Source organism: Medicago truncatula, chromosome 5 (genome assembly GCF_003473485.1).
Source record: "Medicago truncatula cultivar Jemalong A17 chromosome 5, MtrunA17r5.0-ANR, whole genome shotgun sequence".
Lineage (NCBI taxonomy): Eukaryota > Viridiplantae > Streptophyta > Magnoliopsida > Fabales > Fabaceae > Medicago > Medicago truncatula.
The window spans coordinates 38130228-38157557 of NC_053046.1; the positions used below are offsets into that span (position 1 = coordinate 38130228).

A 27330-nucleotide genomic window follows, 5' to 3' on the forward strand; every position below is an offset into this window, starting at 1 on the left:
TATGAAGCAAGATATCAAAAACAAATTAGATAAAACTGTGAGTGATGAATTTCTCATCATGATAGAGAAATGAACTTCCCTCTACACAGCGTCACACACGTTTATTTTTGTTATTGCTAGCATTAAAAAGAATAGTTGTATCTAGAATTGGTAGCAGAATAAAGCAAGAGTAAGGCAAATGGACGCAATCAGCTAGGTAATATAACAAAATCAAATCCCAAAAATTTCCTTCCTTATCTGTTGTATGAGTCACTCACTGTATGTATTGTAAAGGATCTCACACTTAAATGCAAGAATTATATTATAACAATTACATCCCTCATTATATTTTTTTAAAGCAAAAGACAATAACGTTACTCTTTTCATTTGCAGAAATCATGTAAAGAATGGCAGAACACCTAAATCATCTAAAGAAAAAACGATAAGAAGTCATCTAAAGAAAAAACAACCTAAAGCATAAATCACCTAAATCATGTAAGAAAATGGCAGAACACCGATGTGGTGAGAAGAATGAATCGAACAAAGAAGAAGTAGCTTCACGGTGATATGGCAGAACACCTAGAAGAAGTAGCTTCATAGTAGCATACACACAGACAAAAGATGACATTTACATGTAATGTTGAGATTTCGCTTCAAATTTGTGGTTTGGAAGAACAGAGAAATCGTGACACGAATTTGGCATCGTGGCACGATTTTGTGATGTCGTGAGCTGGTTTGCAGGGTGCCAAATCGTGACACGATTTTCAAACTTGCTTGTTAAGTTTTCAGGATAAGGTTGGTCGTACCTTGGGTCGTACGTATCAATCGTGACACAATTTGAAAATCGTGGCACGATTTTATCAGCTGAAGACTGGTATTTAAGTGTTCTTGTGCAGTTTTTGGAGGAGAGCTGAAGAGAGAGAAACTTGGATTGCAAAGGAGGGAACTTTAGGGTTGAGTGTCTTTATAGTGATGATCTCTTGGGTTGGGAAACATTGTAAACACCTTGGGTAGTGAGATTTCACCATTGGAAGGATCAAAAGCTTCCTCTTGTGTCTTCTGTTTTAGGGTTCATTATTGAGAGAGTGGGAAACACAAATGGGTAGAAATTAAGTCTTGTTCTTATGTAAACTTGCAAGCTATTTTTCTTGTAACTCTTTGTAACACTTTCATCATAGTGGATTGGAGAGCTGCTCTCTCCCCCAGATTAGGTCATATTGGACCGAACTGGGTCAACAATCTTTTGGTGTGTTTGTTCCTTTTTTCATTGCTTATCTTTGTTCTTTGTTTATGCTTGTGGTGTTGCTCTACACTAGACTAGGTCTGTTTTTTGTTGTTGTTGCTTGGAGACACTTTACACATTGATTACCTCTTCCTTTTGCTCCACACATCTTTGTTTACATTGGTGTGAGTTTGTCCGAATTCACAACATGTAATCCATTGAACCCCTGTCCCTTGAAAAATTGAAATTATAACCCAAATTCATTAAATGTCTAAATTATTATGGCCCATCACAGAAATCATATTAATCTACAGATTTTCCATTTTCAAGCTACAAAACAAAATCAAATAGAATAAATAAGACCTGAATAAAGAAAGGAAGAAAAGCGAAAAGAATAGAACAATACCAAAAAAGCTTAGTAGCCATGAGTGTAATAAGGAGAAGGAAGGGCGGAGGGGTCGGATCGAGGAGGACGGTCGGGGTGAGGGAATCATTGTGGGGGTAAGGGTTAGGGTAAGGTGGTGGGAGATTGAAAATGCCATGGAAAGAGTCGTACAGAGGAGGTGAAAGGGATTGGAACGACGGCGGAGGCCGGAGTAGAATTTGAGTTTGTACGATTGTTTGTTCGGTGGAAGTTGGGGGTTAGGAGGGAGAAAGACAGCAATAAAAATGTATTTTTTATGCTCCATTGACAAAGAGAGACATAGTTGTTTGAAAAATGCACACTACGAGAGACAGAACTAGCGTGACTTAAGTCATGCTATCTGTCTTAAGCCGCGTACCAATTTGCACTAGCGCATGTTAAGTTGCGTAAGAGTAAAAAGGTCTTTTACTTTGAGAATAAGCGAAACCATTTGAATAATGAGCAGAATTCCACTTAGATGCCTCAATTTAAAACTCAATTTAGGCCTATAAATGTATTGGGCCGGCCTTAAACCCGAGATCTCCTCCGAGTCTAAAACATAGGATACATTCTATTGTCCCAATTTATTATTCACTCTTTTAATATTGTGCTATTGGTTTTATTTTATTCCTTAAACATGTGTATAAGAAATATAATAACAAAATATATGGTTAAGTCAACCAACTGCAAGCAAATTATGGGATCTGAATCTTTTAGTAAACAAAATATATATACGAGTTTCATACCTAGTTTAATCGTCCTAATCAAGAAAGGGAGGATATATATTTTTATTGCGAATAGGGAAAAGAATTGTTCTTTAATTGTAGTAATAGATTTGCAGAGGAAAAAGCTTAAATATAACAAAAGGTGCGACAGATCGTGTAGCTCCTTTACCTTTTCATCTGTTAAGAAATAGATATTAATCATCATTTCACACGTAACGAACCTTAAAGAATCAATTACAATATACTATATATAGATCATAATTGCACCTAATACTCAAGGGCAAAACATATTTGCTGAGGGAGCTTGAATTGAAGCATTTCAGAGTTCAGACAATTTTGGTATGGACTTGTCACTATAAATTATAATTCATTGCTCAATTTTGTGCATTTTTTAAATTAATATTTGTTTTCCTATTTGTGCAACATCCCCATATCTTCCGAGTGGTGATTTCTTTTGTGTATTATTTTACACTTCTTTTACACATTTTATTTCTCTCATCACGTATTTATATTAATATATTTATTTAGTGGTGTAGCTCAGTTGATTAAGTAGTGTTGACTGGCTAACGAGGGAGGGAGTGTACCATTCAATCTCTATAGATAACATTCTAAAAGAATTGACAAATATTATTCATCAATAAAAAGATGGATAAGCTGAATTGACATCAATCAAAATCATAGTTTTAAAAATTGAACTGTTATCGAAAATCATTGAGTCATTGATTAAACCGCATTACTAAATCGGATTAAATTCAAGGGCTCGGTTGTATAACCTGATCATTCTAAATTTTTTGTATACATTGAAGTTGATGATTGCGCTAATCAAGTTTTCTTTCCTACTGATGACAGTGTTGAATATTATTTGTAGCCATATATTCCAATTGTCACTGCAACAATCATTGATTCAAGATACAACATACAACCTTCATCAACGATAGAGATTATAATATGCCTCCTTGTCCGGAGGGAAAATTATTTTTCGCAGAACCATTGCAAGATGAAGCCTTATCAAGGAATGTTAGTAGTGATAAGGAGCCTGAACTTGAAATTCAACCCTCAGAGGTCATTGAGATCCTTCCAGAATGTTGCAAATTTGACAATCAAATTGATTTGCTTAGTAAAGCATATCTCTTGGTATATGGAGTTTCAACGAACTTGTTGGATTTCTCTAAATTAACAAAAATTGAGACTCCTATGGAAAATACAGTGCTACATATTGCAGTTTGGTATGGTAATAATGACATTGTGAATCTTGTAATTGAACATGCTCCAAAACTTTTGTTCAAGTTTAACGAAAACAATGATAGTGCCTTACATGTTGCTGCTAGATATGGACACATCTCAACCGTTGAAAAGCTATTAGCAAGTTATGCTAATATTGAACGGAGTGAGATAAAAATGGCATGGTTAGAGTACAATGACTCCCAAGTAAGTGAACAAAGTGCTAGAAGAGTAGCACACCATATTGACTCCCAAGTAAGTGATTCAAATTCACCAAAAACAAAACCAGATGAAGACAATTAAACACTAGACAATGTTGAAGCATCTAAACAAAGTGAAACAAAACAAAGCAATGAAAAGTCAACCAAAACAGGTGAGAAACAAAGTAACAAAGAAAAAGTATCTGAAAGATATAAAGACAGAATAGAAAACAACCTTACAATTGTTTCAACACTTATAATCACTGCTTCAGTAGCAGCATGTTTAGCCGTTCCATGTGAAGCAGAAGGAAAAGCACACAATCTATGTCATACAATGTTTCATGCTTTCATTATCTTCATCACAGTATCATTGTTCAGTTCCATTAGTGCTACCATCATACTCTTTTGGGCAACATTTGGGTTAACTGAATTGCTGACTTTACCTCTCAAAATCGTTATGCCGCTTCTTGGAATCGCTCTTATTGCATTATCTTTGGCTTTCATGGCTGGTCTCTACACTGTTATCAGTGAACTACGTCGGTTGTCCAATGTGTTTCTGGTTATGGCACTGATTTTTGTCGCCGTTGTGATTTTGTTATATGTGCTTCTTTTCCTTCCATCACCATCAACTAGCAACCCCTTGCGGTACATTTCTCATTATCCATATCTTTTTTTGGCATCACGAACTGAAAGTAAACCTGATCAAGGTCGTGTTAATCCTTGGTCTTAGTGTAAGTGATGTATTATGGCTAAGTGGGGATTCATTAGGTCATTGAATAAGTTAACCCCCCTAAATTGTGTGCCTGCCTATTTTGACTAAATATGTATGTTCTTCTTGTTGTATGACCAATAAAATGGCAATCAATATTAATTTATGGATAATGCCAGTTTTAGACATGATGTATAATAATGTTATTTACTAGTTTGTTTAATTTCTGCGTTTCTCGATGCATAACCATTTTATGATGTTTTTTGGGCACAAATATACCACATCCCTTCCTATGTATAAATCATGGCGAAGTTATTCATAAATATAGACTACTCCTATTCATGGTGTTTAATCTTGCATTCTTGCTCGGTTATGAATTATTTCTTTGGTTTTTGTATGCTCAGATTGACTACAGGTAGTCTCGAAAGTGACCATTAGATGGTTTTAGAAGAGATCGAGGTTGGAGACATCTCACATTAGCAATGTCCTCAGGATGCAATTCCAAAAGGTCAAACATATTTAGGGTTTTTCGACAAATTGAACACAATAACAACAAACTCGACATAGTCTAAACTAAAGACCACCAAAAGAGAAATAAAACAGATAAAATAGTAAAGTGTCAGGTTGAAACATGATAGGACATTTCTACCCGGATTTAGACTGGAGAAGTATATCTTTCCTAGGAGTTGGGCATTTGGGATTCTGACCTGTTGGAACATGTGTGGAAATTGAGTTAAACAGACTAAACACAAATTCCCATGTTGGGTAGAACTAGTGTTGTGTGAATTGAAACAGTGGAAGTCTCACATCGAATGGAACACACACATTAGTAGTGTTTATATAGTAGGGGTGTACCTCTAAGAGGTACATAGTTATGTGAACGAAGTAAGCACTGAGAAAAAAAAAATATACTGATATATATTTTATTATTTGGAAATGATAAATTAAATAATTAATTTAATCATTATTAGAAAGTGTTTTCTTAGTCCCCAAGTTTTGCTAAAATAATTTGGAACGCAATCTAGAATATTTTGGAACACAATCTGAAATATTTGGGAAGGCAATCTAATATATTTTAGTACATGATCTAAAATATATTTTGATACTCAGTAATATATTTATGTATTGAATAATATATTTTTGTACTCAATATGATATATTTTGAGACTCAATTTGAGATATTTTTGTACTAGATCTAATATGAGAATTACTTGCTCCCAAAGTTTCTCACTTATTAGTTGTGAACTTTCTCTATAAATAGAGAGCTCACACAGTGCATTCCACACACCGAAATTCACAGTTGATGCTTCCTGTGTTTTTCCTCTCTTCTCCCTCCTTCGACTTGTGTTGACAAGTTCTTCTCCTTTTTCTACTCCTTTCTGTCCCTTCGGAATTAAGAGTAATCTTAAGACCATAGTCCCTTTTCGGTTTAATGTCCCTTCGGAATTAAGAATGGTCTTAACAGCATAGTCCCTTCGATAATTCATTCTCTTCGGAATAAATAATGTTTTAAGATCATAGTCCCTTTTCGATATAATAAGAATGATCTTAAACATATATATTCTTCTTCAACTCATGGAGAAGTTAGATGTTAGAATGGTCGTAGCACCATATTTGAGTGGTTGAAATGCCTATTGATATTTGGAGAAGTTAAAAATTAGAATGGTGGTAACACCATATTTGAGTGGTCTCAACATCATAATTGAGTGGTTACAATACCATATTGGTTTCAGTATTAAAAGATTGGTCTTAGTACCATATTGAAGGTGTAATTCTCGAACGGTTTTCTACAGTGCAGTAGTTAATCGAACAGTTGTAGCTGGGCTTGTTTTATCCTGGAGGCGGCGTGGTTGATAGTCTGCCTTGCACAATTTTGGGCAGTGCCATGAAACGTCTTAAAGAGAGCGACCTGGTCGTGACTCAACCTAATAACAACTTCGGTAGATAATAGAATTTGGAAATCCAAAAACAACAATTTTAAGACGTTTCGATCTGCTATGTCTATCGAAGAAGTTACTTATTGAGGTTGAATTGTCCCTAAACAAATTAAGAATAAATCAAGCTATAGAATTACATCTTTTGATGAAGTGCTTGTTGTTTAAAACAACAACATTAATATTCACCGAAGAAGCAATGTTTATCTTACTTAACATGAGAAGCCACGCTTGCTATATTTCATTCGGCATGGCTTGTTTCCTTTGATATTAAGTAAGAACATGACTTCTGAAGTCGTTAAAGAACTTTTATGCAATTACATAAAAGTATGAAATCAAAGTTGGATATGACTTTATCCCTGCTATTGCAAAGTCAACATTTGCAGAGAACTTTTTATTGGTTACTATGGATGGTAATGTATAATTGATTTCTTATGCAATTAGTGTGGATGGATTCGGTTGTTACCTTAGTGAATTGCTCTCGGAATAACCATCGGAAAAAATGCGCAAATTCCTTAATATGTGCCCACGGTTAATCGGTTAAAGGAACAAGCGTGATTTTAGTTCGGAAGGGAGTATTAGTTACTCTAAAAATAAGAAAGAATCTGAATTTCAGATTTCTATTGAATAAAACTGGGTTGACTCAGACTTAAAGAGAGACTTGTGTGTCATACACTCTTGTCGGAAAAGGACTTCACTTTGATGACATGTTCAAAATTAAAATTCTCCTTCTATTTTATTAGTTGTGTGATTTTAATATTTGACATATCAAAATTGATCACGAACTCATGTTTAATTTTAAATTTGAGTAACTTGGATTTAATTCCAACGTTATATGATTAAACAATTTTATATTTTGCAGTCAAGATATATGAACCAAATGTTCATATAAACAAGTGTTTAGAGAATTTGAATGTGCATACTTGATAGCACATAAATTAGAAATGATAAAATAATCTTTTATCATACTTATCGATGACTGTGAATTTTGGAAAATAAAATTGATGCGCTTGATATGTTCAATTTCTATAAATTGAAATTTATGTTGGATAGAGTACCCAAGTCTAAGAACAAAAATTCTAATTAAGAAATTTTTGAAGAAAAGACAATCCAACTTGTCTTATTTTTTGAACTTGGGATTGTCTGGACTATATTTAGATTCTGGACCCCAAGAGAGTTGAACTCACTAGTAGAGCCTATGAATGTATATTCATTGGGTATGCTATAAATAGCAAAACATATAGGCTTTATGACCTAAATGTTAAAGTGATTATAGAATTAAAAGACGCCGATTTCTATGTAAATATTTACCCCTCGAAACTAAAGAATAGTGGGGGCACTAGTGGGAGCACGACATTAGTGGGGGCAAAATAAATTCCCTTCTAAAAATTAAGAACTAGTGGGGGCACTATATCTGATCACATTCGTGTAATCAGAAATAGTTATGAAAACATCGTACCAGATGTTATAGAACCTCGAGGAGGTAGGAAAGCTAGAATAGCTAAAGAGTATGAACTCGGTTTATACATTGGAAGAATATCCATTAAGCCTTAAAGAAGTTATATCCTTATTGGATGCTGAATTATGGCAAGAAGCAATAAACGATGAAATGGATTTTCTAGAGTCTAACAAAACAAGACAGTTGGTTGACTTGTCTCATAGTTGCAAACTAATCGGTTGTTTTTGGATTTTAGGAAAAAGAACTAAAACCTGATGGTACGGTTGATGAATACAAGGCTATCCTTGTAGTCAAAGGTTTTAGACAGAGAAAAATATAGTCTTCTTCGACACTTATTCACCAGTCACTAGAATCATATCCATAAGAGTACTAGTCCCTTTAGCCGCCATTCATAACTCGATAATACTCCAAATGGATGTGAAAGTTGCCTTCTTTATGGTGAACTAGAAGAAGAAGTCTATATTAAACAACCTGAAGGTTTTGTGATTCATGGACTAGAAAACAAGTTCTGTAAGTTAGATAATTCTTTGTGAGGTCTAAAATAAACTCTTAAGGAATGACATGAAAAAGTTGACATTCTAATGCTATCGAATGAGTATAAAGTGAATGAAAGTGACAAATAATATTTACACGATCATATGTCTCTATGAAGACAACTTGCTCATATTTGGTTTAAAAATTTATGTTATGAATTATATGAAATCATTGTTTATCAATAACATTGATAAGAAAGACCTAGACAAAGTTGAAGTAATTCTTGATTTCAAGATTACTAGATCAGAAAAGAGAATTTTTCTGATGAATCTCACAAAGTTGAGAATATCTTAAGGAATGTAATTATTTGACTATAAACTTGCAAGTATAAAACCTTTCAAGAACACTTGAGATGGTACGCCATTGAATGTATTAGACTCGACGTTGGCCACGTCGTGAGATTTTTGTTCAAGTTTATTAGTAGACGGATAAGAAGCATTGACATGCTATTGAAAGAGTCATGAGGTGCCTTAAGAAGATTATGACTCTAGGATTACATTATGAGAAGTATCCTATTGTACTTGAATGGTACAAGATACAAATGAGAAGTATCATATTGTACATGAGTGGTACAAGATAAAAAATTGAACATCCTTCAGATGAGTCTCAAAGCGACCAGTGACTGCCCATTGAGCATCACTTGAGGAGTTATTTGTTGAAACAAATGATATTATGGAATGAATCTGAGATGAGAACACTAGAGAAAACTAGTGAAGAAGCAAGTTGATAAGATGCTTGCTAGTTAAGAACCCTCAGTGGGTGAAACCGTTGTCCGAAGTGTTAATTTATTGTGATAGTCTGCAGCTATTACAAAATTGAGAATCGTTACCACAATGGTGAGAGACGATAATTAAGGCACGAACACAGAATGATTAGAGAGCTCTAAAAGAAACGGTTAAAGTATATCGTGCACGTATTGATAAAGAATTAGTCAATCCTTTGACGAAAGGAATTACTAGAAAGAAAGTCCTAAACCCATCCAACAGGATGGGACTAATGCCCAAAGGTCACAAGTGATGGTAACCCGACCTACATGATTGGAGATCCCAAGAAATAGGTTCAATGGGTGATAACAAGTCATGAGTGATAGAACATGCTATGAGAAAAGTAAGAAAGCATGATTCCTGCAGTGACAGAAGGATGAGATAATAGAAACTCTTAATGAGATCTATACTCTATGTGGAGTGGAGTACCTAGCTACAGGAGTACTCTTGATAGACTCACCTATACGAATGTGGAACTTAAGCCGATTCCTATGGTATTCGGGGCAAAATACCTAGAGCGTTCATTAAAACCGGGATAGACGTGCAAGGCCATAAAAAGCACGGGTTTTTAGAATACACCTTATGAAAAGGTTTGTGTGTGGGTTCTATGTCTGAGATAGAGTTCAATGCTGTAAGCAACTCTTGTTAATCAGAATTTTACTCGCTATGCAGAGGTTCAAGTTGTAGGCGACACCTTTGTTTACTAGCAAATCTTATGGAGACGTCTTTGACGTTATTTTTGAAACCATTTTTTAAATTCAAGTGGGGGATTGTTGGAACATGTGTGGAAATTGAGTTAAACAGACTAAACACAAATTCCCATGTTGGGTAGAACTAGTGTTCTGTGAATTGAAAAAGTGGAAGTCCCACATCGGATGGAACACACACATTAGTAGTGTTTATATAGTGGGGGTGTACCTCTAAGAGGTACATAGTTATGTGAACGAAGTAAGCACTGAGAAAAAAAATATATACTGATATATATTTTATTATTTGGAAATGATAAATTAAATAATTAATTTAATCATTATTAGAAAGTGTTTTCTTAGTCCCCAAGTTTTGCTAAAATAATTTGGAACGCAATCTAGAATATTTTGGAACACAATCTGAAATATTTGGGAAGGCAATCTAATATATTTTAGTACATGATCTAAAATATATTTTGATACTCAGTAATATATTTATGTATTGAATAATATATTTTTGTACTCAATATGATATATTTTGAGACTCAATTTGAGATATTTTTGTACTAGATCTAATATGAGAATTACTTGCTCCCAAAGTTTCTCACTTATTAGTTGTGAACTTTCTCTATAAATAGAGAGCTCACACAGTGCATTCCATACACCGAAATTCACAGTTGATGCTTCCTGTGTTTTTCCTCTCTTCTCCCTCCTTCGACTTGTGTTGACAAGTTCTTCTCCTTTTTCTACTCCTTTCTGTCCCTTCGGAATTAAGAGTGTTCTTAAGATCATAGTCCCTTTTCGGTTTAATGTCCCTTCGGAATTAAGAATGGTCTTAACAGCATAGTCCCTTCGATAATTCATTCTCTTCGGAATAAATAATGTTTTAAGATCATAGTCCCTTTTCGATATAATAAGAATGATCTTAAACATATATATTCTTCTTCAACTCATGGAGAAGTTAGATGTTAGAATGGTCGTAGCACCATATTTGAGTGGTTGAAATGCCTATTGATATTTGGAGAAGTTAAAAATTAGAATGGTGGTAACACCATATTTGAGTGGTCTCAACATCATAATTGAGTGGTTACAATACCATATTGGTTTCAGTATTAAAAGATTGGTCTTAGTACCATATTGAAGGTGTAATTCTCGAACGGTTTTCTACAGTGCAGTAGTTAATCGAACAGTTGTAGCTGGGCTTGTTTTATCCTGGAGGCGGCGTGGTTGATAGTCTGCCTTGCACAATTTTGGGCAGTGCCATGAAACGTCTTAAAGAGAGCGACCTGGTCGTGACTCAACCTAGTAACAACTTCGGTAGATAATAGAATTTGGAAATCCAAAAACAACATGACCCATGAGTGTAGCTTTGATAATGGAGAGAGGGATGTTTTCAATGAGGATATGTGGTTGAGAGGTTGTTGTTTGTGATGGCGATCGCTGGGCATTGTGGTGTTTAATCTGTGGCTTCCGAAACACGACTCATGGGATCGGAGCACCATTGGAAGTGTGGGTTGAAGAAATGTCGAGAAGGAGAGGGAATAGCATCACACCCACCAGATGGGAGTCGAATTGAGCTCCACTAGGGAGGGAGAAAGACAAACGACGATGGAGAACCAAAACACTAACAAAAGTGGAAAATTTTGTTGAGGGAAATTTGTCTATCTAAAATTATAACAATAATTATTTTTAGTTGTAAAGAAAAACATACAAATAAAATATTTGTGATACGATACATCATCTAAACGAAAAGGGGATTATAGAATCTTAATTTCTTTTTTTGTTGTTGTTAATTTTCATTTAAGAAAAATGAGTCTCTCACAATCCGGAGTACGGTTGTGAGATAAATATATATATGAGTTTCATAACTTGATTAATGGTCCTAATCAAGAAGGGGAGGATATATATGCTTTAATTGTGATTAGGGAAACGAATTATTCTTTAATTGTAATGATCCATTTTCAGAGGAAAAACTTAATTAAATAGAACAAAAGGCCCGACAGAGTGTAGCTCTTTACCTTTTCGTCTCTCACACGTAAAGAACCTTAAAGAATCAATAACAGTATACTATAAATAGATAGATAAATGTTCCAGGGTCACTGACACCCAATAATCCAAGGGAATAACATATCTGAAGGAGAGCTTGAAAGAATTCAGAAAAATTTGGTTAGTTGACTTGTACTATAAATATTACTTCGTCATTGCTCTATATCTTCTGCATTTTTTAAATTAATTTTTTTTTGCAATTTGTGCAGCATCCCCATACTTTCTGCATTTTATTATTTGAATATGTTTATTGGTTAGAAGTAAATTACATATCATTTTTAATGGGTACTTTAATTGTCACCCATCACATTATAGTATATTTATTCAAGTAGCGTTGAGCGGCTATTGAGAGGGAAGATTGTGGTTCAATCTCTGTAGAACAACACATCCTTAAAAAATAGGCCAATGAATTCTGGAGTCTTTTTAAATTTAACGTTTGTATCAAATTGGTCTTTTTAATATTTATGATTTTAAATTTGTCATTTATGTCGGTAAAAAAAGTTAGGGATGACAATTGGATCCAGACCGATGGGTACCTGCAATGGGTAGGGTAAGCCCCCGCTTTCATGGATTGAGGTAAACGTTTTGCTTAGGAATTTATGACGGTTTAGTGACCTTTGAAGAAACGTAAACTCGCTAAGTGAGCATCGATTGGTTTAGCGAATATACACTTTCAAGAAATCTATTAATAGAGCTAAAATCATATTTTTTGGGATCTTTTGCCATTTTCTAGGTTCTGAACCAGAGAGCGACCATAGAAAAGAAGAAGTACGTTTTGAGAAACTTGAGGGATCAACATCAATTATCATTTCATCTCTTATTGTTATGTATCATAAGACTATTATGTTTAGGTAATTATCTCTATTGTGGGGAATTAATGTAGTTTTTATGATTGTGATGTTGATATTTGATATGGTTGGTAATACACTATCTTTGTTTTGTTATATCGATGAATTTATTTTCACGCTTGATGATTTTCCAACACGAAACTTTGAAACTAAGGCTCTGTTTGGTAAAAAGAAGTCATAAGCTAGCTGATAGTTGAAAAGTTAGCTGATAGCTGAAAAGCTCACTTATTAAAAATAATGTGTTTGATAAAATTAGCTGTTATAAATATAAAATGACCTCAAAGTACATGACAATTTAATTTAAAACATATCATGTTTTCATCCAACAAGCTTATAAGTTAGTCTAACAAGCTATAAGCTAGCTTTTTTATGTTACCAAACACAACCTAAACTTTTGGTTAAGAGAGTGTCTGCAACATGTATACATGTTGGATGATATGTTATGTGTCTGTCTTTTCGCTTTTATCAATTAAAATAATTGAAGTTATAAATCTATTTGATTATTGAAAAAAACAAAGTTTTTTTTTAGAAAATGAAATAAAACTAAGGGTATACTTGGAAGAAAAAAGAAGATATATCAAATTTGATATATGCGCATCAAAAGAAATTTGGCAAATAAGATTAAAATAAATGAACTATATGTTTTTTCCTATTGTAGTTGAATTATTCTAATTTTAATAAAATTTAACTATTTTTTAATTTAATAATGTAAATAATATTATAAAAAAAAAAAAGAATATAAAATAGTTTAAATGAAGGGTAAAAATTCACTGAAAAAAATCAGTCCAAATTGATGTATCATTTTTACATATTGATTCAAGGGAAGTTTAAGATTGTTAAAATTGACTTGTTCAAAATAACATTGTTAAAATTGATGTATCATCTACCTTAGTTTCTTTGCGTTTCAGACCACCGAAAAACTACCTACGGTATTTTTAATATCTTTGATCAATCCTAATTTATATGCATGTTCATAGTTGGTTTCAGTACTAAAATATGATTATATGTTTAATCTTTATTTTGAGAATGTCTTATATGTGAAGCTATTAATCCTTAAAAATCCATGGAATCTGAATCTTTTAGCAAACAATATATATATATACACCAACGAGTTACATAACTTGTTTAATCGTCCTAATCAAGAAATGGAGGATATATATTTTTATTGTCAAGAGAAAAGTATTGTTCTTTAATTGTAGTAATCGATTTATTAAAGAGGAAAAGCTTAAATAGAATAAATTAAAGGGCGTACTAGAAAGAGTAGATAATTAACATTGCACACGTAAAGAATTAACTTTAAAGAATGAATTACAATACTATTTATATAGATATAGATGTTTGAAGGTCTCTGGCACCAAATACACCAAGGGAAGCAAGCATATTTGCTGAGAAAGCTTGAAGCAGTTCAAACAATTTTGGATTGTCAATCAATTTCTTGTAAGTTTTACCTCCATATTTTCTGCATTTTATATTTTCCCATATTTATTATAGAGTAAAATATTATTTTACACTTTTTTTTTTAATATTATTTTACACTTTTGCACATGTTATTTCTCTCATCACGTATTCTATTAATATTTACCCATGAATGAGGATTGTAATTGAATATCAAGCATAAGAGGAATGCCAGCAGCAATACACACATTCTAAACCACATTTACCAACACACTCTTTTTGATCGGTTGAATTTCACACAAGTCACACCAAATCATATAGGTCTCATATAAATTTGGTGGATTTCATGTGAATATTAACCAATCAAAGAAAGTGTTTTAAAATGTGTGTTGCTGCATTTCTCTCAAACATAATTTGATCCCATAGCTATAGTACAAAATTAGTAACTTGTGTATGTGATGTCTTCTTCCTGTTTTAAAAGAAATGTCATTTTCAGTTGGTTCTATATTTGTAATTTTAAAGAAAAGTCGAACTAAAGGATGACAAATGTACAAATGATGACACTAATATGAATTTTGGGAAACTTTGTTGGTAAACAATCAAATTATAAATGAAAAAAATAGTTGATCACAATATTTGAGGGTCAAAATGGATTGAAGATTTTTTTTTTTATAACAATTTAAAAACTTTTTTTTTATCGTTGAAATTGATGAGTATAATATTGCTCTAGCCATATAATATAAATTTGAACATGTACATTTCTATTTTTTGCTGGACCAGGAATTTTCCTAGTATTTATATGGAACTTAAACTTGATATTGAACCCTCAGAAGTCACTGAGATCATTCCTTGGGAAGTTGACAATCAAGTTAATTTGCTTAGTGAAGCATATCACTTGGTGTATGGAGGTTCAACGAATTTGTTGGGTTCCTCTAATTTATTAGAAATTGAGACCCCTACGAAAAATACAGTGTTACATATTGCAGCTTCGTATGGTAATAATGACATTGTGAATCTTGTAATTGAACATTCTCCAAAACTTTTGTTCACATTCAACAAAAACAATGATAGCCCCTTACATGTTGCTGCAAGAGGTGGACACATCTCAACCGTTAAAACACTATTAGCAAGTTATACTAATATTGAACGGCGTGATATAAAAATGGCATGGTTAGAATACAGTACTAACAGTAGGAATGATTTAGAAGACTATGATGAGGTGTTAAATATGGAGGACCTATTATGTTTTGTGAACAAGGAGAATGCTCAAGGAAACACTATGTTACATGAGGCAATGTTACGTGGCAAGAGCAATGGTGGGCATGAGATTTTCAATGTTTGTGAACTTTACAAAACTGAAGACTGGTTAAAGAATTCATTGGCAAGTTGTTGTTATGAATTTGCGTTAGAAATGGTTAATTATGCAAAGAAATCAGTACTTTACCTTGCGGTTGAAAATGGGGACGAGGATGCAGTCAAACTAATCTTAGAGAATTGCCCTAAGAATGATGCTAAGCCGAAGGGATTATCGCCCATTGTAGCAGCAATCATGAAACAGAATCAAGGTATATATAGCTAGGTGATGATATTATATCTAGACCTATATATAATTTAGGTAGTAATACTTAATTTTTTGTGTCAGAAATACTAAGCATCATACTAGAAAACAAGCCAATTTGGATCCATTTAAGGGACAAAGATGGAAGGCTTCCTCTTCATTACGCAGCATCTATAGGTTACCTTGAAGGTGTTTATTTATTACTTGGCACATGCAAATGCTGCACAATTCAAAGGGACAATAATGGTTATTTCCCAATTCATCTAGCATCTTATGGTGGCCATGTGGAAGTAGTGAAGAAGTTGTTGGAATATTGTCCTGATCCCAGAGAGATGCTCGACACTTTTCTTCAACAAAATATTCTTCACATTGCAGCAAGCAATGGAAAACATGACGTGATACGCTACATACTTGAAAATCAAGTTGGTGAACACCGTCAGATGATAAATCAAGAAGATAGGAATGGAAACACCCCTTTGCATTTGGCTTCAACATTTTGTCATCCCGCAACTGTGTACTACATAGTTAACCAAAATAAGGAAAAAGTGCATCTAGATATTGTTAACCAGAATAACGAAACGGCTCTTGACACTGTTGGTCCACTCACAAATAATTCACGTTTCAAAAAGGTATGTTTGTTTTATAGTTATTATCATATTTATCTTTAGAATAGAAAAATTAAAAAGTGCAATGAAGCGTATAATATAACATAACATGTCTTCTTTCTTTCTTTTATTTATTCATGACTCATAGATGTAATATTGTAACAATGTTTGCAGCGTCTTACAAGTATTGCACTTAAATCTGCTGGTGCAAAGCGAAGTCCAAGAAGATCAGCAGCACTAGTCTATATTGAACAAGAGCATGAAGAATCCCAAAGGAGCAATGCAAATTCAACCAAAACAGAACAAAAAATAAAAAGAAAAGAATTGCACCAACAGAGAAAGGAAAAAGAAAAAGAAAAGGAAAAAGGTTTGGATAGATATAGGGACAGAGCAGAAAAAGTCCCCAACAACATTGTACCACAATATTTATCGGCAGAAGTCCCCAACCCCACATTTAAAGACATGGTAGAGACACTGATATTGGTTTCAACCCTTATAATCACTGCATCAGTAGCAGCATGTTTTGCTGTTCCAGGTGAAGCAGATGGAAAAGCAAACAACCTATGTCATGCAATGTTTCAAGCATTCATTATCTTCATCACAATATCATTATTCAGTTCCATTAGTTCTATTATCATACTCTTTTGGGCAACACTTGGATTAACTGAATTGGTGAAATTCTCTCTGAAAATTGTTATGCCAATTCTTGGAATCGCTCTCATCTCACTGTCTTTGGCTTTCATTGCTGGCCTCTACACTGTTATCAGTGAACTTACTTGGTTGGCAAATGTGTTTCTGGTTATGACATTGATTTTTGTTGTGGTTGAGATTCTTTTATATATGCTCCTTTTCCTTCCATCATCATCAACTAGCATACCATTGCGGTACATTTCCTACTACCCCTTTCTTTTTCTAGCATGGATATTGCAGAGAACAAAAATTGATCATGGTGTTAATCCTTGGTCATATCTTCGGTATGACAGCTAGGGTACTCATGCAAGAATGGTGGGTAATTTACCCTACCAATACACATTAGCCACATAAGCACATATCCATGAACTATCTTACCCTACCAATAAATTGCTCATTTTCATTGGTTGGTGGGTAAATTATCCACCAATATCTTCCTCGTATTAGTTTGTGATTAATCCATAATTATGTTTCCTAGAGTTAAGTTTGTTTAGCTTTACCATTTGGATAAGTTTGTTAGTTAGTTACAAGTGACTTGCACTCTAGTCATGTGTATATATACTCTTGTAACTTTTCTGTTCAACAATCAATGAAAATAACAACTTTCCAATATTTTTATTCTCTCTCTTTAACAACCTCTAACCAACTTCACCTTATTCTTCCTCCATTAATCTCTAAAACTAGGATTGCTTGCAAAATAAGAAATCAATTGATGCGCTAATAATTGACATCTAGAGCTTTGGGTTCACATACAGGGAAACACGAGTGAACTTGTGAGGGGTGATTTTTTGGGAAACATGAGTGAAGTGTGAAAATTCAAAATTCTTGTGTAGCAATTGTTGTTTTTCAAGTTCAGAAAAGTACTTTTTAATAAAATCGAAATCACCACCGAAGATATTATCGGATTGAGTCACGACCAGGTCGCATCGCACTACCGGAGTTTGTTTGTGCAAGGTAGACTAACAACCGCACGCCTCTAAGATAAAACAACTCAATTCACATGTTCAATTACGTGCTACACCGTAAATAATCGTTCGAGAAATAACACCCTCAAATATGGTTTAATCTTTTGATTAAACCACTCTATATGGTACGAAGACCACTCGAAATCAAATGGGCAAAAGGAGTAGAAGAAAGGAAGAAGGACTCGTCAACACAAATCGAAGGGGGGAGAAGAGAGCTAAAGCACAGGAAACATCAATTGTGATTTTCGGTGTGTTGAATGCACTGTGTGAGCTCTCTATTTATAGAAAAAATTCATAACTAATAAGTGAGAAACTTTGGGAACAAGTAATTCACATATTAGATCTAGTACAAAAATATCTTAATTGAGTACCAAAATATATTTTATTGAGTACAAAAATATATTATATTATGTACCAAAAAATATTTCAGATTGTGTTCCAAAATATTCTAAATTGCATCCGAAATATTTTAGCAAAATTTGGGAACTAAGAAAGCACTTTCTAATAACGATTAAATTAATTATTTAATTTATCATTTCCAAATAATAAAATATATATCAAAATATATTTTTTCTAGTGCTTATTTCGTTCCCATAATTAGGTACCTCTAATGTGTGGGATCCATCCGATGTGGGACTTCCACTTTTTTCAATTCACACTACACTAGTTCCGCCTATTATGAGAATTTGTGTTTAGTTAATTACTCAATTTTCACACATGTTTCAACAATCCCCCACTTGAATTTAAAAAATGATTTCGAGAAATAACGTAAAAGACATCTCCAAACGATTTGCTAGTAAACAAAGGTGTCGCCTACAACTTGAACCTTTGTATAGCGGATACTATTCCGATTTCGTCTAGAAATAAGAGATTGTGATTCATTCATGAAGGATAGCTGTCAGAAGGATGAGAGGGATGACTACCCTCATTTCGTCTAGCACCAGAATGTTCAGAATAATGTTCAGAATAATTTAACAGGGATGACGTTTAAATAGCTAAACGGCTGAGGGCAGGGACCTCTCATTGGGCTTAGCTAAATGGTCCAACCCATCACGGTCCATTTATAAAGAATAGCTCAATCACACATATTCATCAACTAATTAGTGCTTAACACAATAAACCATAATTTATATTATGACATTAACTTATAATAATTGATTATTGTCAATCCATAATTGATTAATTAAATAATTAATCCAACAAAACGACGATGGAGAACCAAAACACTAACAAAAGTGGAAAATTTTGTTGAGGGAAATTTGTCTATCTAAAATTATAACAATAATTATTTTTAGTTGTAAAGAAAAACATACAAATAAAATATTTGTGATACGATACATCATCTAAACGAAAAGGGGACTATGGAATCCTAATTTCTTTTTTTGTTGTTGTTAATTTTCATTTAAGAAGAATGAGTCTCTCACAATCCGGAGTACGGTTGTGAGATAAATATATATACGAGTTTCATAACTTGATTAATGGTCCTAATCAAGAAGGGGAGGATATATATGCTTTAATTGTGATTAGGGAAACGAATTATTCTTTAATTGTAATGATCCATTTTCAGAGGAAAAACTTAATTAAATAGAACAAAAGGCCCGACAGAGTGTAGCTCTTTACCTTTTCGTCTCTCACACGTAAAGAACCTTAAAGAATCAATAACAGTATACTATAAATAGATAGATAAATGTTCCAGGGTCACTGACACCCAATAATCCAAGGGAATAACATATCTGAAGGAGAGCTTGAAAGAATTCAGAAAAATTTGGTTAGTTGACTTGTACTATAAATATTACTTCGTCATTGCTCTATATCTTCTGCATTTTTTAAATTAATTTTTTTTTGCAATTTGTGCAGCATCCCCATACTTTCTGCATTTTATTATTTGAATATGTTTATTGGTTAGAAGTAAATTACATATCATTTTTAATGGGTACTTTAATTGTCACCCATCACATTATAGTATATTTATTCAAGTAGCGTTGAGCGGCTATTGAGAGGGAAGATTGTGGTTCAATCTCTGTAGAACAACACATCCTTAAAAAATAGGCCAATGAATTTTGGAGTCTTTTTAAATTTAAGTTTGTATCAAATTGGTCTTTTTAATATTTATGATTTTAAATTTGTCATTTATGTCGTTAAAAAAAGTTAGGAATGACAATTGGATCCAGACCGATGGGTACATGCAGTGGGTAGGGTAAGCCCCCACTTTCATGGATTGGGGTAATTACTCGCAGATTTAAAGGGTATAGGTGCGGATAAGAGTACTATACTGTCCGGCCCCACAACCTGCATATATATATTTATATAATATGATACCAAATTTATTTATTTTTGGTGAATTTAATATTAATTTATTTAACTATTAAAGTCTAAACTTAAACCTAAAAACTACTTAATATTGTAACCGCTCCCTCCTACTGGTGTATAGTTTTTTAGGTTATTTTGGATGTTTTTATTTGGCTAAATAAACTATTTATGAGTGTGTGTGTGTGTGTGTGAATATCTTTTTTTACTGATAGAAGTGTTGAAGATGATGATTGCGCTAATCAAGTAACCAAACAGTATACCTAAAAAAAATAATAGTAACCATACAATATAAAGTTGAAATTCTATCAAAATATACATATATAAAGTTGAAATTGTAACAAAATATACAATAACATTTTGAATTATGGTTTAAGCAGGATTATTTGTTGCCAGATATTCCAATTGTCACTGCAATAATCATTGATTAAATATACCCCTTCATCAACTATTGAGATTATAATATAGTCTGGATTAAATATGCCATTTTCCTCCAGTTTGAACCCTCATCGACCTGGCCTGGCCGCCCAACCAAAGCAAGATGCAGCCTTATCAAGGAATGTTAGTAGTTATAAGGAACCTGGATATGAAATTGAACCCTTAGAAGTAACTGAGATCCTTCCAAACTGTTGCGAATTTGATAATCAAATTAATTTGATTAGTGAAGCATACAACTTGGTTTATGGGGTTTCAACGAATTTGTTGGGTTCCACTAATTTAAATAAAATTGAGACACCTGTGAAAAATACCGTGCTACATATTGCAGCTTGGAATGGTAATAATGCCATTGTGAATCTTGTAGTTGAACATGCTCCAAAACTTTTGTTCACATTTAACAAAAACAATGATAGTGCCTTACATGTTGCTGCAAGAGGTGGACACATCCAAACCGTTAAAAAGCTATTAGCAAGTTATGCTAATATTGAACGGCATGATATAAAAATGGCATGGTTAGAATACACTAACAATTTGGATGACCCAAAAGAGTATGATGAAAAGTCAAATATGGAGGACTTGTTAGAATTTGTGAAGATGAAGAACGTTCAAGGTAACACTATGTTACATGAGGCAATGTTATGTAACAAGAGCAATAATATTAGTGGGGATAATATTTTTGAAGTTTGTGAACTTTACGAAAATGAAGATTGTTTGGGGAACTCATTGGCAAAGTGTTGTTATGAATATGCGTTAGAAATTGTTAATCATGCAAAGAAATCGGTACTTTATCTTGCGGTCGAGAATGGGGAAGAGGATGTAGTCCAGCTAATCTTGGAGAATTGCCTCAACAGCAATGAAGCCAAGCCAAAGGGGTTATCACCTGTTGTAGCAGCAATCTTGAAGCGGAATCAAGGTATGTAATTCATTTTTTACGTAATTTGGAGTTTAGTTGATTACAAGTACATGTAGGCAAAACTTATTCCTTGAAATAAAAAATTAGGCATAATTTATCAAATATTTGAATTCATTTTAAAATAAATTAATATAAAAATATGAAATGATATTGAATGACTGAATGATACCTATATAGTATATAGCCAATATCACTTTAGAGGTATAAGATGTTGATCAAAATGTTAAAGGTAAGTTAGTAAGTGTAAAAGTAAGAGATATATTGAAGGGAAATGCTCAATCCAGCGAGAAATGAAATCCCGAGAGGATCCCGAAAGCACTTGACAGTGCTTTATTGTTTGCCAACCACCTGAATGGTAAGTGGGACCAGTTTCTTTTTGTTTGTTATCAAAGCCTTTTGTGGATCGGGATACATTCGCGAGAAAAATCTAGCGATGTATAGCACTGTTCTATATTGAATAGAGGAAAATCGTATAAACTGCCATTTAATTTTGATACATGATCATGCAACTCACTTTTATTGAGAAATAAAGGTGAAAATTTACGAGGCAAATTGAAATTATTAGACATTATTTGAGTAATATTTATGTTTATTTGTCAGAAATGCTTAACACCATACTAAAAAACAAGCCAACTTAGATCCATTCAATGGACAAACATGAAATGCTTCCTCTTCATTACGCATCGACTATAGGTTACCTTGAAGGCGTTGTTCAATTAATTGAAATGTGTAAATGTTGCACCATTCAAAGGGACAAATATGGTTATTTCCCAATTCATCTAGCATCGTATGGTGGCCATGTGGAAGTAGTGAAGAAGTTGTTGGAATATTGTCCTGATCCCACAGAGATGCTTGACACTTCTCATGAGCGTAATATTCTTCACATTGCATCAAACTATGGAAAATATGAGGTGGTGCAATACATTCTACAAAGTCAAAGTAGTGAACGTTATAAGATGATAAATCAAAAAGATAATAAAGGAGATACCCCTTTGCATTTGGCAGCAAGATCATGTCATCCTAGAACTGTGTACTACTTAGTTAACCAAAGCAAAGAAAGAGTGAAACTTAATTTGGTTAACCAAAACAATGAAACAGCTCTTGACATTGTTAGTGCACTTTTCGAGCTTGATAAATCATCTTTGAGACAGGCAAGTTGTTCTATCCCCTTGCAAATTTACAAGTATGTTGCATAGTTATTATCGTATATTAGCGAAAAGACTGGTACTCATGCAATGTAAAAACTAAAAAGTTGTTTAAGAGTATAATTGGGATAATGAAAAAGTAAGTATAAATATACTCATCTAGTTTGTTACTCTTTTTAAATGATAAAGGGAAAAAAATCAGACATATATGTATTCTTAACGTGTTTGTTACATTTTTTTTAATATTTAAATTTATTCTTATCTATTTGTTACATGTGTTATTTGTATTGAAAATTGAGGACATTTTTGGCAACAAAAAGTCAGCCCAAAAGTGTTGAAATGAGTTGTTTTCTTTGTATATAGTATAGATATAGATATACCCCTACTAAAAAATAGGCTAAAGTGCACTTTTCGCCCCCTAAATTTGAAGTGTTGCGATTTTGCCCACTTATGAAAAAAAAAAATTGCCCCTTAATTTACAAAACATTGCAAAGCTAATGAGAAGAGGTCACGTGTCCCAAAACAGTGACCAAAATTGCAACTTTTTGTAAAGATAAAGGGTAAAATGAGCATATTTCCTTAAAGATATAGGGTTAAAAGAACATATTCTCGTATAAAGTTAGATGGTCAAAAGAGCATATTTCATTAAATACAGAGGACAAAATTTTCATTTTTTTTAATAGATATCGCAACATTTTGAAACTTAAGGGACAAAAAGTGTATTTTAACCTAAAATATAATATACTATATGCAAAGCGGTTTAGATACCATAAATATCAAATCAAGCATTAAATTGATCACAAATTATAGCAAATCGTGATTTAGAAATTTTTGTAATTTACCCATTTGGGGTTGGCCTAGTGGTTGCCTTGGGATCTTGGAGTTTGCTCCTCTAGAGGTCTCAGGTTCGATTCCCTCTGGTTCTAATTTCGGCGTGCTAAGTCCATACAGAGTTTGCTTTGGCTTTAAATGGGCCCCCCGCAAGTGGACTGTGGGATTAGTCCCCTCATATTAGTCGATTCTTGGATCGGATACGAGTCGTAAAAAAAAAAGAAATTTTGTAATTTGGTCACTAAATCGATCATAAACTCATTTTGTGATCAATTTTAGAGACGTAAGTGTTGGTCTCTAAATCAATGGCTAAAAGGCAAGATGGGCCTGTTTGATTGGCTTTTGGTTTTTAGTTTTTAAATTCAATGTTATAAATCAGTTTTACAAAACTCTATTTAAGAACAAAGTTAAAAAAAACGTGTTTGGTTATCCTAGTTTTAAAACAATTTCCAACATTTTAATTTTGTAACATATTTACTAAACTGCCATTAATGAAAAGGAGTTCGGGTAGGCTCCATTTAGGCTAAGCTTCATTTACTCCATTTAGGGTTTGGATGCAAGACATGTGACAAAAAAAAATTAACATTTGAGATTTTAAATTAAAAACAATAAAAGTCATATGAAAGAAGAAGGGAACATGATTTGTTTGTTATTATTATGTATTTTTATTAATGAGATATTTGTTTTTTAATTTAAAATCGCAACCGTTAGATATTTTTTTGCCACATGTCTTGCAACCAAACCCTAAATAGAGTAAATAGAGCTTAGCCTAAATGGAGCGTACCCAAACTCAATGAAAAGAGTGAATTTTCAGTGTCTTTTTAAATTTTGAGAAAAAAAACTTGAAAACAAAAGCTAAAACAGCTTTTGGCAGTTTTCATATTTCAGTTTTTAAAATAATAAAACTGGAACAGTTTTCGGAAACAAATTTTGAAAAGAAGTCCATCAAACAAGTTTTAATGACACATAGATGTATTAATGTTTGCAGCTTCTCACATGGACTGCACTTAAATCTGCTGGTGCAAAGCGAAGTTCTAGAAAAGTACTAGCACTTCATATTGAATCCAAACCAAGCGATTCAAATTCATCAAAAATAGAATCAGATATAGACCAAAATGAAGACAATGTTGAAGCATCTCAACAAAGTGAAACAAAATAGAGAAATGAAAAGTCAACCACAACAGAACAGAAACAAAAAAACAATGAAAAAGGAAAAGAAAAAGAAAAAGTATCTGAAAGATATAAAGACAGAATAGAAAACCTCACAATTGTTTCAACACTTATAATCACAGCATCAGTAGCAGCATGTTTAGCTGTTCCAGGTGAAGCAGAAGGAAAAGCACACAATCTATGTCATGCAATGTTCCATGTTTTCATTATCTTCATCACAATATCATTGTTCAGTTCAATTAGTGCTACCATCATACTCTTTTGGGCAACACTTGGATTAACTGAATTGGTAACTTTTACTCTCAAAATTGTTGTGCCGCTTCTTGGAATCGCTCTCATTTCATTATCTTTTGCTTTCATTGCTGGTCTCTACACTGTTATTAGTGAACTTAATTGGTTGGCAAATGTGTTTCTGGTTATGGCTCTGATTTTTGTTGCGGTTGTGATTTTTTTATATATGCTTCTTTTCCTTCCATCATCATCAACTAGCAAGCCATTGCGGTACATTTCTCACTACCCTTTTCTTTTCTTGGCATCACAAACTGAAAGTAAACCTGATCAAGATGTTATTCATTAGATCATTGAATAAGTTAGCCCCACTTAATTATCTTTATGTATCCCTTTTTGTGTGTATGTAAGTGTGAGATGTAATTGTGTGTCTATTTTGACCAATATGTATGTTTCTCTTATCGTGTGACTAATAAAATGCCAACAAATATTAATTTATGAATAATAATACTTGTTAAAAAAAAAAACAGTTTGTTTAATTTTTGTGTTTCTCAATGCTTATCTAGTAAAATTGGGAAAGCACGCGTTTAAAATCCGCATTGAATAATAATTAATAATATCACATAATTAACACTTCATATCACATAATTTATCATACCTTACTATGTGCATATAAATCATATTATCTCTTCGTTGTAACAAATAATATTACTTTATTCCTCTCCCGCTAGTTTTACGGGTTATCTACTAGTGAGAACTAATTATCCAAACTCATATACAGAAGCCAAAGTTGGAGACATCTCGCATTAGCAATATCCTCAGGTGCAATTTCAGAAGGTCAAATACCTTTGGGGAATTTTAACAAGGAAAATACTATATAACGCGAATGCATATACGCGAATTTATCCCGACCTTTATTTTATTCCACCAAGTTGTTTTCCTTTTTTACCGCCACCTTTTACCAACACTTCCCATGTAATCCGGCCATGTGCAATTTTTATTGGTTAGTTTTATGTTCGTGTTAGTCGCAGTATTTAGCAAAGCTCTTTTAACAAACACAATAAAAATAAACTTGACACGATCTAAACTAAACAACCACACACCAAAAGAGAAATAGAAAACATAAAATAGTAAAGCAACAATTACTTTTATTTTTATTAACAAAATATACTATTAGGAGTACAAGAGGTAGTCCACCCTTACAACAAAGTCTCAAATATACTTTGGAAACACCCTTGCTCCACCAATCAGAAAATACATAATAAGAGTGCTTCCCCCTTCTAAGTTCTTCCTATGAACCACAACCATGATACATATTTAACATGATCCACCAAAATCACTTCATTAGCAATCTCACCTTTTAACACAAAGTTAATTCTCATGTTCTATAACACCTATATTGCTGAATTCCTCAAAATGAATCCAACATGAATCTTGAAAGTAATAGTCAATTCCCAGCCAATTAAAATTTTGCTGCAAGCTTTTTTTGTGCAAAAGGGCATGAGAAGAATAGGTGATGTATATTTTCCATTTCATTGAAGCAGAAAACGCGGGTTATGTTTAAATTATTTACCAAATTGCTTCCATATTCATTTCGACTTACATAGTAAAGCATGATTAAATAGATCCAAATTTTTAACTCACAACCCTTCTTTGTCTTTAAGAAGACACACTATCTCCCATCCTACTCAACACTTTTTTCCTTCAACCCTCCACGCACCAATATCATTTACAATTTTGAACGGAGCTTTGTAAAAATAAAGAAATACTATGGCAGACTGTATAGCACCGAATTAATCAAAGTTACTCTACCTCAAATTGATAAATGTTGACCGCTCCTTCAAGATAATTTATGTCTCTTTTTTTTTTTTTTTTTTTTTTTAAGAAGGTAAATTAACCCACCCAAATTAGTATTAGAGAGAATCGAACCTGAGACTTCGATGAGGAACACACTCCCAAATCTCAAGCCAATCCCACCATATCAACCCAAGTGGGTTAATTTATGTCTCTTCTTAGTTCAAATATCTCCCATAGTCCTCTAAATTAGATGTTTGTAACAAATTAGTTTTAAGTTGTTTTTGGTAACAATCTAATCGTTTAAGTTATAAAATAATTTCACCACTTTCATTAAATTCCGTTAAAAAATGTTTATGTGCACGTTCACTGCTGAGTTGAAGGGTCCAAATTCACTGTCTCAAAACAAGGATTCATAAGTGTATTATTCATTTTTGGTTTGAAATGAAATCAATTGATTACTTAATTTATAAAGATGTTCATGAAACATTTATCAGTAAAATTATGTTTAAATTTGGAAGCAAGAATGAGAAAATATGTGTAAATAAATTATATTTGGTG

The 27330-nt window shown here is 33.1% G+C and overlaps 1 protein-coding gene across 1 annotated transcript; it reads left to right on the top strand.

The window, feature by feature from the left end:
- The first annotated feature begins 13560 nt into the window (after nucleotides 1–13560).
- On the top strand, nucleotides 13561–25440 carry LOC11431349 (uncharacterized). Its single transcript, XM_024784547.2, has 8 exons — nucleotides 13561–14167; nucleotides 14906–15690; nucleotides 15768–16312; nucleotides 16463–17274; nucleotides 20748–21601; nucleotides 22385–22752; nucleotides 24566–24619; nucleotides 24737–25440. Exons 2-8 carry the CDS (start codon nucleotides 14925–14927, stop codon nucleotides 25322–25324), a joined length of 3987 nt encoding a protein of 1328 aa, XP_024640315.2. The 5' UTR covers nucleotides 13561–14167; nucleotides 14906–14924; the 3' UTR covers nucleotides 25325–25440.
- The last annotated feature ends 1890 nt before the right edge of the window (nucleotides 25441–27330 follow it).

Bases quoted from the DNA above. Each gene is read 5' to 3' on its own strand.
- LOC11431349 (XM_024784547.2), top strand. From the start codon at position 14,925: ATGGAACTTAAACTTGATATTGAACCCTCAGAAGTCACTGAGATCATT. The intron at 15,691-15,767 runs GTATATATAGCT...TTTTTGTGTCAG, and splicing joins AATCATGAAACAGAATCAAG to AAATACTAAGCATCATACTA. The intron at 24,620-24,736 runs GTACTAGCACTT...GAAACAAAATAG, and splicing joins CAAAGCGAAGTTCTAGAAAA to AGAAATGAAAAGTCAACCAC.